The 13,492-nt window shown below is 37.0% G+C and overlaps 1 protein-coding gene across 1 annotated transcript; it reads right to left on the bottom strand.

Moving 5' to 3' along the window:
• Nucleotides 1-5,195: 5,195 nt before the first annotated feature.
• Nucleotides 5,196-12,181, bottom strand: LOC114268400 (S-adenosyl-L-methionine-dependent methyltransferases superfamily protein). The gene is made up of 9 exons (XM_028209577.2): nt 11,061-12,181; nt 10,730-10,879; nt 10,351-10,621; nt 8,838-8,948; nt 8,183-8,342; nt 6,484-6,741; nt 6,209-6,331; nt 5,975-6,052; nt 5,196-5,835 (listed from the first exon to the last, which is right to left on the bottom strand). The coding sequence occupies exons 1-9, from the start codon at nt 11,766-11,768 to the stop codon at nt 5,628-5,630; spliced, it is 2,067 nt and encodes a 688-aa protein (XP_028065378.2). The 5' UTR covers nt 11,769-12,181; the 3' UTR covers nt 5,196-5,627.
• Nucleotides 12,182-13,492: the final 1,311 nt, after the last annotated feature.

Consider the following 13,492-nt stretch of genomic DNA (forward strand, 5'->3'; position numbering starts at 1 on the left):
GAAGTGAATTTGGTAAACAACCCCAAAACATGGTGGGTGGACACAGGTGCTACACGTCACATTTGCTCTGAGAAAAAGATGTTCTCCACATATCAAATGGTGGATAACGGGGAACAACTTTATATGGGCAATTCTTCTACCTCAAAGGTTGAAGGCAAGGGACAAGTAGTACTCAAGATGACATCCGGCAAAGAGCTTACTTTGAAAGAAGTGCTGCATGTACCAGAAATTCGGAAGAACCTGGTATCTGGGTCATTGCTGAGCAAGAACGGGTTTCGCCTTGTGTTTGAATCTGACAAATTTGTACTCACTAAAAATGGGATGTATGTAGGGAAAGGGTACTTGAGCGATGGGCTCTTTAAACTAAATGTAATGACAGTGGTTCCTATTTCTAATAAGATTAACACATCTTCTGCTTACTTTGTTGAGTCTTTATATATGTGGCATGGTAGATTAGGACATGTTAATTATGGTACCTTGCGTAGATTAATTAACTTAGAATATCTACCTAAATTTCATTTTGTTACAAATCATAAGTGTGAAGTATGTGTTGAATCAAAATTGACTAAGGCATCTTTTAAGTCAATTGAAAGAAATACTGAACCTCTGGATCTAATCCATAGTGATATATGTGATTTGAAATTTGTTCAAACACGAGGAGGGAAAAAATATTTCATCACCTTTATTGATGATAGCACTCGGTATTGCTTTGTATACTTGTTGCGAAGCAAAGATGAAGCCTTAGAAAAATTCATAGAATTTAAGGCTGAGGTTGAGAATCAACTTGGCAAGAAAATAAAGGCTATAAGGAGTGACAGAGGTGGTGAATATGAAGCACCATTTGGTGACTTATGTTCACAATTAGGAATAATACATCAAACCACTGCACCTTATACACCTCAGCAAAATGGAGTTGCTGAGCGGAAGAATCGCACTTTAAAAGAAATGATGAATGCCATGTTAATAAGTTCAGGGTTACCTCAGAACTTGTGGGGGGAAGCTATTCTTTCCGCTAATTATATTCTCAATAAAATTCCTCATAAAAAGTCTCATAAAACACCCTATGAACTGTGGAGAGGTCGAAAGCCTTCCTACAAATACTTGAAAGTGTGGGGGTGTTTGGCTAAGGTAGCAATACCAGAACCGAAAAGGGTTAAAATTGGACCCAAGACTGTTGATTGTATTTTCATAGGATATGCAATCAACAGCAGTGCCTATCGGTTTTTAGTACATAAAAGTGAGAACACAGAGATTCATGTCAATACAATTATCGAGTCTAGGAATGCATCATTTTTTGAAAATGTGTTTCCTTGTAAATTGACACAAGAGTCTAAAAGGACATATGATGCTTCCTTTGACAATGATCAAAGGCAAGTTGAGGAAACCCAGAGGAAAAAGTCGAGGAGGAACCCAGACGTAGTAAAAGAGCTAGGACAGGAAAATCTTTCGGTCCTGATTTCTTAACATACTTACTGGAAGAGGAGCCTCGAACTTTCAAAGAAGCTATGTCTACTCCTGAAGCTCCTTCCTGGAAAGAAGCTATCAATAGTGAAATTGAATCAATCTTGCAAAATCATACATGGGAATTGGTGGATCTTCCACCAGGTTGTAAGCCTCTTGGCTACAAGTGGATTTTTAGAAGAAAGATAAAGCCGGATGGTTCAATTGATAAATACAAGGCGAGACTTGTAGTTAAAGGTTACAGACAAACTGAAGGAGTAGATTATTTTGATACTTACTCACCTGTAACAAGAATAACGTCTATTCGAATGTTAATAGCTATTGCAGCTTTGTATAATCTTGAGATCCATCAAATGGATGTTAAGACTGCATTCTTGAATGGCGATTTGAATGAGGAAATTTACATGGAACAACCAGAAGGGTTCGTGGTTCCAGGGCAAAGGAAAAAAGTGTGCAAACTTGTGAAGTCTCTTTACGGTCTAAAACAAGCACCCAAACAATGGCATGAAAAATTTGACAATATAATGATGTCAAATGGATTTAAAATTAATGAATGTGATAAATGTGTTTATGTGAGAAACACAGAAAAGGGATATGTCATTGTTTGCCTATATGTAGATGATATGCTCATCCTTGGTAGTAATAATGAAATGATCAAAGCTACCAAGAAAATGTTGAATTCTAAGTTTGACATGAAAGATATGGGGATAGCAGATGTTATACTTGGAATAAAGATTACAAAGACATCTGAAGGATATACCCTGTCTCAAGGACATTATGTTGATAAAATACTTGAGAAATTTAACAAGCATGACGATCGTCTCGCTAAGACCCCTATAGATGCTAATCTTCATTTGATGAAGAATATGGGTGAAGGTGTATCACAAGTAGAATACTCCCGGATTATCGGAAGCTTAATGTACCTTATGAACTGCACTCGTCCAGATTTAGCATATGCAGTTAGCAGATTAAGCAGGTATACTAGCAATCCAGGAACAGACCACTGGACAGCAATAGTTAGGGTACTTAGATATCTAAAGTATATTCGAAACTATGGGCTGAACTATATGAGATATCCAGCAGTTTTAGAAGATTATAGTGACGCTAATTGGATCTCAGACACTAAAGACTCTAAGTCTACCAGTGGTTATGTCTTTACATTGGGAGGCGCAGCAGTCTCATGGAAATCATCCAAACAGACATGCATTGCAAGGTCCACAATGGAGTCCGAATTTATTGCTTTAGATAAAGCAGGTGAAGAAGGAGAGTGGCTTCGTCAATTTCTAGAGGATATCCCAATGTGGCCAAAACCTGTGCCAGCCATTTGCATTCATTGCGATAGTCAAGCAGCAATGGCAAGAGCACAAAATAATATGTATAACGGTAAGTCTCGTCATATTCGACGTAGACATAATACTGTTAGGCAACTGCTCTCAAATGGAGTGATCTCCATTGAGTACATAAGGTCAAGAGATAATATCGCAGATCCGTTAACCAAAGGTTTGACCAGAGAGCAAGTTTTAACATCATCGAGGGGAATGGGATTAAAGCCTTTTTAACTAAAGAGTCACTTTAATGGCAACCCAACCTAACTGACTGGAGATCCCAAAATCTAGGTTCAAAGGGACAACCGAATTATGTGTGACTCATTAGGATCACTAAGGGAAAATTTTTTTCTACCCTTTCCTATGATGACATAGTGATGTCTGCAGCGCTAATCAGGTTAAGCTTTGCTTTTAATGATATTCATAACTTGGAAATCCAAGTGGGGTATAGCAGAATACTCTTAATGAAAATCACCTATATGAGTGTGAACTGGGCCGGTTCAATGAGAATTGATAAAAGGCTGAATTCTCTAGAGCACTCAGGAAAACCAGGTATTGTCCAGGGCCAAAATGGGCACAACCGATAGAACCAGATTGTGTAAGAAAATAAAACTGTGTGACAGACTGTTGTCTCGGTTTACACCAATGGCAGAATAGTTCAAGACATCATGTTCACTAATCAGCCAGTAAACCCGATCGTCTTTCACAAGGGAAGGTTCAAAGTCAAAAGCTACCTATCCTGTGCAGGATATTTTCAGTTTTGTACTCTCAGTGTCTGCATGTTGTTGTATTTTCGTTTTCAATTTCATTCATGTGGGGGATTGTTAGAGAAATGGATTTCACCATTAATTTTCGGTAAATTTGAGCTTTTATTAATATAGGTCCCATACCTCGATTTGGATGGGTCCGAGTGGCAACACGTTCCTTGCCATGCGGTGAACAAGAATATATACTCAGGTGGTCGAAACCATTTACGAGTGAATGAGAAATTGATACCGTAGTGAGCCTCATAAACATGAAATGTTTTGTGTGGTTCCCTTGAGTTGGTATCTAAAACCTTGTCCCACATAGGAAACTTAGAATAGTTTCAAAGTGTTTATAAGCTCTAAGTTGGAGACCTTGGGTTGGGCCCCAAGGGGTACCCAAGTTTTGTAGGAGGAGGAGTTATGGACAAACCCAAAACCATTACCACACGCGCGCGCCGCCGCCGCCGTCCGTCCGGGCGGGGCGGCCGCGGGTGTGGGTTTAACCCGTCCTTTGTTTTTGCTCCAAAATTATTTGAAATGTTTCAAATAAATTCTGCGGGAAAAATACAAATACCGAAATTTTGAATTCAAAATTTTCGGTTATGATCCTTCTCAAATTCCGACCAGTCGCGACTGTTCTTCAAAACGTTTTTGTCTGTTCCGGAAATGGCACTTCACTGCCGTTATTTATAGCAATCCTCCATTCCAAGATGTTGGATGTTTTTTTTCCCATCCGTAATCAGTCTTCTCCGATCTCTGCTTCATTCATTCTTCATTTTTGCATCTTGTGAGTTCAGAAAATAAAACATTCTGGTTCGCTGTACAAACAAGGTTGCAGTGCTGCATTTGTTTGGGGTGATTGTTGAATCCTGGAGGCAGGACGTCTATCATTCTCGAGCACCTAGGAGAGGACGAATTTCTGTCTTAACGACACAGTGTCCATACACTGGCCTCAATCACAAATTTGTTCTTAGTTTGATTTTTCAAGAAAGTTGTAAGTTCTGTATTTTATTTATTATTCTGTTAAGGGAAAAACTACTTGATCTGTTTCTGTGTATAATTCTGTTTGTATGTTATATCTGTGTTTAATATTCTGTAAATTACATATACTCGGAGAGAAAGTTTTCCTACAGGATCAAGCGTACCTTAGTGCTTTTATTATTATTGAGTGATCTTGATTAAATTGGCGATCGTCTTGAGAGTTTTAGCATAAATCTGTCTGATTTTAGTCACAGTGCCAGATTTGTTAGTTTGAATAGCATTTTCCCATTACATATATGGCAAATGTTGTGTTGACCCATTGCATAGTCACTTTATTCATATCCCACACAACTTACAAGTCTCATAATCAAAATTATAACCAAAATTACTACTTAAAGCCATAGAGAAGTGGCACATGTACAGTTGTTATCATGGTACTTTGAAAATTAATTAGAAAAAACGTTGCAGAGTTGAGATTACCCACTATACAAAATTAAACCTACACCATCTAACATTTTGGGTAACTTTTTGATCTATTTTTCTAGTTCCATAGCGTTACCAAATGGTTATGTGAGTTGATACAAGAATGGGGAAAATTTTATAAATCAATATTGGTTTTCTTTGACTGACAGTTGATTGAAAACTGAACCACCAGACAGCCCCCAATAATCACAATGCGACATAATCCAAAGAGAGCATGAGGCCGATATTTGGATAAATGATTGTTAAGAATACAAGTAATAAAAAATATAAAAAATACTGACTGTTTGCACGTATTTTCTGCTCAATTCGATTAAATAAAAAATTAAAAAAAATGATAGAACTCAAAACAGCCGCATGTATTATTGTACTTACTGGTAGTTGACTGACTACATAATGAACTATGCCATACTATACTATACACGAAGAACTGCCACATTATGCTTAATTGGTTGAAAAAATTTGTCACATCCACCGTCCAAGTTGCCAGATTTCAGCGGATTTCAGTGAGCATTCTCTCCCCTCAATCTCAATGACAATCAAGTGTCAGAGAGATTAGTTTCAGAGTTCTTGATCTCCATTTCACCATATACAAGAGATGGCATAATTCAATTTGGTTATACATCTCGTTCCTTCAAGCACGCAACAATCGTTTATCACATGTCAGGATCCTATAACTTGCATGTGGGCCCTCACCTGTGTCCCGCAATGCCACGTGCCAACCCATGGCCTTCCCACTTTCTTGGAGTTCATCCATGACGGAAAGAGAATCACGAATGTATACACGTCCACCAGGTCTTAGCATTCGATCCATTTCAAGCATGATGCTAGAGATATTGCATCTGATAGAAGTAAATCAAGCACGTAAATGTGATATACCAAATGATTATGGAATCTTAAATGTATCACCGGCAGAGAACAAAAAAACTGAGATATGAGCACTGTCTGCTTAGTGAATATTAACGGGCGAGTAGAGAGTACCGTCTTCGTTCAACAGAGAAGAGGCCAGCTGCATGCAATAAATCATAGCTTCTTGGGTACGTGTCAAATGGCTCACACCTGGAAATGTTAATACGAGGGGCCAATAAATTATGAAAGAATAACAAATATATATAATTTTCTTTCCATGTTTCTATTTTTCTTTCCTACTAGAGCAACAGATAAAGTACAGACAACAATTAAGAAATTGGGGAAAGAATGAAGTCTAATTTGTACCAATCATGCATAACTCCTAGAAGCCCACGATCATAGATAACAGGCAAGGTGTTTGGACCACTAACGGGAACCACATTTAGAACCCAGCAATCAAGTTTATTTTCGATCAATGCTGCTGCAAATCTGCCAAAACCAATAAATTGACCACAAAAAATAAGCAATTTTCACTTTAAAATCTAGGCATAAGCATAATGTTACTGAATGCTTGGCATGGTATGGATAACTAGTTCAATATAACGAGGAAAGAAGAACAAAAGGAAGATGAAATGTAATACCCGCCAAAACCTGCTCTCATGTCCAGCACATTTCTAAGTTTGAACTTTTTCCAATGTAAAGCACGAACATAACTTTCTATTATTTCATTCCAGTATTTTGATTCTGCCCGAAAGAGTTCTCTTCTGGATATGTATGCATCCATTTGTATGCTCTGCAACCTGTCAGGAGGATTTTGAAGGCGTGAAGGCCATGTGGTAACATTTGCTCCGGCCCCATCCTCGGGTAGTCTACTAATACATGCCTTCAGCTCAACATACCTAAATTAATAATGCAATGGATATTAGTAAATTATGAGTGATTCAAAAGGCCCTCAATAAACAGCATGACAATGCAAATGTAGAGTCAAACCGATATGTTTGGTCGACCACTAAACATTATAAAGCAAATATAGATTCAACCAATATTTTGATAGATCACTAAGCATTATAAAGTCAGAACGCATCGACTAATAATTTAACCTGGCTGTGTGGCATTAAACTTCATAAAAATTCCTGTAGACACTACACATGCATAATTTTCTTCAGGGACTTGGGTTTGCATTATGCATAGCTACCTAAATTATTTGTATTTTGCCATATTATAATTCCCCTATGAAATAAAATAATATAACATGAAGAACTGTATTCAGAATCATAATGTTGCTAGATCCCATAATCCAACACAGCGAGATTCTATCATAATAATAAATAATTAAAAAAGAAGCCTTTGAGATAAGATTTTTTTTAAAGAACTGGAACAAAATTTCTCAGTGAAATATCACATAAGTTCACTCAAATCGAATCAATAATCAACAGAATAACCTTCACTTGCTAAAGAGGAAGCAGAGTTTTGCACTATTATATTAGGGATCTTCTTATACAATAGCATGACAGCCCCGAATATATCGCATACAGGCAATTTCAATGACATTATGAGCCTTAAAATGGTACATTTTAGCTACAATGCTTTTCTTATGTACTACCACTTATTTCCATTTTTTCTCTTTCTTTTTTTTCTTCCCATTCTCCAAACATAGTTGTGTATCAGAATGTACAAACAAACACCAAGTTGCATTTCAAATATGCACGCCTAGTCATAATAGTTTCATCAACAATTAATTAAAAAAAAATTTCAAAATCAAAACCATTTATAACCCATTCCTCTTCGGATAGGCATGGAAATTGTATAATTAAGATCAATCACAGAAGATACAAGTTTAGCATTAGTCCATCCACCCACACTTGGGTCCAAAAGCAGCCTTTTTACCACAACCCATTCCACTTTATATTTATCAGTAGAAATTAGAACCATTCCTTGTCCATGAAAAGCTGGGTTTGAAGTGTCAACTCAGTAAAAGATAAGGCAGGATGAGAAAAAGTCACAGGGAACCATGTCATTACTAGGCTTTATAGTCATTACTAGGGTACATGTCATTACTAGGCCAAGTGCTTAAAGTTAATAGGGTTTACAGTCCCATTTTTTACTGCTGATGGTCTAAACATAAAGCTTGTCAATATTTCATGTCAATGGTTACACATAAATTACAGTAGCTGTAGGCCTACAATGCATGAAGTTAACATGTCATACTACTGAATATGCTTTAGAAGCCTTACAGACATAGCAGTTGTCAAATAGAGATCTAAAACTTTAACCATTCAAGGCAGTTTAATGTACTATTTGCATCACCAAAATATACCAGAACGAGGATAGTTAATATACCAAACACTGTCTGGATCATCATCTAAATCACACAGCAGAGGTCGCGTTCCTGCCTCACGACTTAAGTAGCAACTGTTGTTCAAGGGCTTCTGCCAAATTGCAATATACCCCTCCTTTTTCACAAGATTCCAACAAAGGCGGCTTGTAAGATTAATCATCTCTGAAGATGAAGGAAGACAAACGATCAGTAAACTGAACTTCTTGTCTGATGTGCTGCACATGTTACTCCTATTTAGACCACCAATAAAATGCAATGGAAACACTTCATTTGGGTGCACTGGAAGATTGACCTTCATTAAACAAATTATGGGGCACCCCGATGAACTAACATATTACATGCTTTAGGACCTTTCCCTGCCATTTTATCTAAGTCCCATAACCAGTTTGCAAATTTTTTGCTCTCCAAGCTGGGGTAGTTACCAAATTCAGATTCCTTAATTTTTTCTAAGTTATAAACAATTGCAGAAGTCACTCTGTAAGCAATTGGGATTCAACAGGGAGATCAAATGCAAACTAAGGTGCACAATTTTTCACATAAGGGTATAACAGAAAGATGTGCAAACATTCAAAACTCAAACTCAAAATTGCTTATCGACTCACCAAAGTGAAAATAACTGTTCATCTTATTTCATAAACAAATTCTGCTTAGTCATACCTTCCCACTGCTCTTCAAGGGCTAATTCATGCTTATAAACAGGCTGTGCTGCCCAAGCAAAGTATCCTCCTGCACGTAGCATCCTGTTGACCTCGAGCAGCAAAATTCCGTCTTTGCCACAATGAAAGAAACAAACAGAGGCATGATAAGAATATGTCCCACAAATGAACATCAACAATTTTCCCATATAATATCTACTACTATTTCCAAATAAGAGATTTCCACAATGATAATGATATGCCACATGGAAAATAGTGAGGATAGACGACATGGAACAACTAGATTATAAATTATAATGCATAACAAGAATGATTACACATTGGCCTCATAAACTTGCAGATATGAATCATATGGTAAATAAAAATGTTTAATTGCCTTTTAAACTACTTTATCTCTTATCAATTGGAAGTGTGAAATGAGGAATTAGGCTACAACACAATACATATACACACATACATATACTAAGGGGTTGTTTGGGATGTCCTAAATAAGTGCATTTTTGACTTTTTGGACTAAAAAGTTGAGAAAAAAAATATGATTTTTTGGGTTAACTTTTTGACTTTTTATGGAAAAATGTGTATTACAAAATTTGTATAAATTAGTGTACAGGGAAAAATTAGGATTGGGAGTTGTGCAACCGTACTTTTTGACTTTTGATGAATAATGATAACTTTTTAACTTTTTAAGTAACTTTTTGACTTTTTAGCTTTTTGGGCACATGCCAAACTTGGCCTAAGTGATTGTCAAGGCAAAGCTCTTTACATGTCAAAACAAAACCTGGTGGAACTTTCATTACAGTCAACAACTAACAAATACATGGAATCAGAGTGTCGACAATAAATGAAAATTGTCATAAACTACATTTCTTAGCATAAAAACCTATTCGATGGTTATAATTTTTTCAACTAAAAGTTTGAAGGTATGGAAATCCCACGGCGATCAATGATCCACTTCAGGGAAGAACTGATGGAACATAGAGAATTGGGATCTCATATCAGACATTCACTTGCCAGTTTGAGACTGACAGTCATCAATCTTTATGCAGGTGGTGGCTCCATTACCCATATCAACAATACAACAAGTTAATGAGAAACATATTTGGCATGAAAATTTTATTTAACCTTTGATAGAAATTCTGCAAGGAAGCAATAGGAGGTGCAACACTTCCAATATATACTCTGATGCCTAATTAGTTGTTCACTAAATCATTTTCTACCCAACAAAGATAATGTGCCTGTTTGGTGCAGTTTAAAAGCTACTTATTTCAGCTTTCAGCTTAATTTAAGCTATTTTGATGTGTTTGGTTTAGCTTAACAATACAGCTTATAACTTTTTATAAGTTAGAAATCAGCTTATTCTTTGAGTGGGACAGGAGATACTTAATTTATAAGTCAGAAATCAGCTTATGTTCATAGTTATAAGTTATAAGCTGTTAAGGCATGAGTTATAAGCACTTTCCCACAGCTTTACCAAACAGGGTCAATAAATTAAATTATCAGAGAGAATAGCATACCATCCCGAGTCCAATTAATTCTACATCTCGAACAATGTATCAAGTCGAAAGCTTGACTTGGATACAACAAACGGTGTGTTGCAAAAGCTGCCACCATTGCAGGCACTCCACGCTCAAGTGCAAACTGAATCTGATTCTCGTGCACATCCTTTGGGGCTACAGACATAGTAAGTACATTCCGTGATAATAAATACGCACCGAAACTTGCAACACCACAACCAACATCCATAACAACTCGAGTATGATGACCAAATGCTATGTCAGGGATCATCTATACATAAAAACAAGAAAATGATAATCAGAAAGACAATTTCCTCGAATATCAGACTGATATATTAATTTTACTATCATCCAAGTGGCAAAGTTATAACTTAACAACCTGTGAAATCTGATCCAAATACTGATCTGCCCCGTGTATGAACTGCGTACCACCTCCAGGAAACTTGAATTTATCCTTATCTATGGAAATCCAATTTTGGCCCCCTTTATCTTCAACAAGACGGGCATGGGGAACATTGCTGAACCATACCTGCATTAGAGTGTAATGGGTATAACTTCCTAATAAATAATTCAGTACCCAATCAGACAATTAACCAAATTTTTAAGAATTTGACAATTAATTTGCATTTCATTCACAAAGCAACCTAAATAGCATATCAAATTGTTCAGTAGTATCATATCAAATTGAATAAACATCAAAACAATTATACCTCATCACGACTTCTGGGCCAGGGAATTGGGGCTCTGTAACCCTTAGGTGCCGGAACCAAGCAATTCAAGCCCTTACCTTCTTCGGGACAATGCCGCTCGAATCTCTCACCTTTATCCGTCGAATTCAAACGCCGAATCGCCTCTGTATTGTCCAAACACGGTATATACTCCCTCATACTCTTCGTACAAAGCCCAAACTTCTTAACAACAACCCTAGACCCACCACCACCATCTTCCACCACCTCCGCTTCGATATCACTCCCCCAATTATCCACAACACCCGGATCGAAGTCTCCGACCTCAAAATCATCCGCCATCGTTCCGTTTTCGTCCACGATCCCGAACCTCTCGAGCGGCGGCGGCGGCGGCGGAGGAGGAGGAGGAGGAGGAGGAGGAAGTGGTTTTGGAAGGGATGTCGGTGGAATTGAAGGTAGGGTTGGATCGGAGAGGGGTTGGGTTTGGGTAGTGTTGTTGATGAGGGAGTTGAGATCGAAGGTTTTGTTGAAATTGGGGGAGAGAGAGATGGGGGAAGGGGTTTTGGAAGAGGAGAGAGGGTTTTGGCGAGAGTTGAAGAAGATGAGTTGGTGAGAACCATCGGACCAGTGCTTGCCCAAATAGAAGAAAGCGAGTGATATGAAAATGAAACCTGAGATCTTTAGGAATGTTGATGATTTTATGAAATCTCCATTGTTGATGAAGCCTTTCATTCTTCAATCTCTGCTTCACCAGATCTGATCTCTCTCTCTCTATATATATATATATATATGTGTATGTGTGTGCGCGCGCGCGCGCGTATCCTGTGTGATCGAGGAAGAAGAAAAGAAGAAACGCTTATGAGTGGAGTGTGGTGCCGAAGATGTAGTCACTTTCTTGTGAGGGAGTGGAATTTGGTGGCGATCTCTGCTATCATTGTTTGTTGCTTCGCGAAAACCAACGACGCTTTTTTTACAGTCGGTTTGGTCCTAATTTATGAGAAATTTAAAATAATTTGATTGTGGTTTCTAATTTGAGTGAAAATAAATAAATTTGCGAAAATTTTGTCCGTAAATCAAAGTTAAGAGGTGTTATGTGTTCGGTATTTTTTTTTTTTTTATATAGAAAATCCTCATATTCTTTCAGCAAGTTCAAGGCAGTCTTCATGACGAGATTATCAAGATGTCATGTTATCTATTCTAAATGGAAGACTATAATTTGAGAGTTTACATCAATTCTTCAATATAAATTTCATTTAAGTCAAGACTCATACAGTAAAGGAGAGTTAAACACATGTCAATTTATTGCGAAGCAGCACCTTGAGGCTCTTCCCAAGCCATCTACGCTACAGCCCAGGGGATTTCAGTAATAATCTTATTTGGTAAGAAAGACATATTATCACGTCCTAAAATTTGAACAATTAAATATTAAATTAGGATTAAACCCCAATCAATATTTCATCATTCAAATCTTAGAGGTGAAACAAAATCTAAACGTTCTCGTCTCCATAAGGTTTAAATAAAGGAAAATGGCCCAGACCTCAGTGGGGGTGACCCTACCACCCCCACTGTTTTGTGATTGGTTCAAATTATTATTATTATTATTATTATTATTTTCACTCTTGGTCTCACAGCCTCCCACTTGGAGGTGGAGGCGGAGGCGGAGACGGAGGTGCTGGGGGTCACCCCCCAGTGGGTGTCTCTAGCATGGTTGTTAAGTAAATTTCTATGCTCAAAAGATAACAAGGGATTAAAAAAATAATAATTAATAAACGCCAACCAAACTATTCATCAAAGATTCATAACTATCCAATACCTTCAACATTAAAGTAGCAACAACTAGTCAAAACAACTTAAATAATGTAACGTTGAAAAATAACCCATAATATCAAATTGTCAAAAATACTAAGGTCATAAAAAATAATAAATACATAAATTAAAATCAACCATAAGCTTAAGAAAATCAAAAGAAGTCCAAAAGACATGTCCTAAGATCATAGTGATTTCTTGTCACCACCATAGTCTCAACTAATTCTACAAAGAAAGTTCGGTTGCGCTCAAATAGAACGCACTCGAGATGTCAAGAGACAAAACGGTTCAGTATACAAGTATATTGGTATGAGTACAAATATTTGACACCCACATTTCCACCAGACATAAGCAAAAATACATCTAAGCCTTGTTACAGGACAAGACAAGTAGTTCCATCTACACCGAGACGAATGGGTAGTTTTCGAAATACGGTGGCATTTAGCTTCTCGTCCGTACACAACGAAATATAAATTGAGAATAAAATAAACAAAACAAAAATAAAAATATAGTGAGTCAACCCTACATAAAAGTTAGTAAGACCCACCATCCGACAAAAAATAAAGTTAATATAATTTAATCATAAATAACTTATTAAAAAAGTATAAAAATGTACCTTTTATACTTAAATAATTATAATTGACCAAAAC

Source organism: Camellia sinensis, chromosome 1, assembly GCF_055761805.1.
Source record: "Camellia sinensis isolate YWXY chromosome 1, ASM5576180v1, whole genome shotgun sequence".
NCBI lineage: Eukaryota > Viridiplantae > Streptophyta > Magnoliopsida > Ericales > Theaceae > Camellia > Camellia sinensis.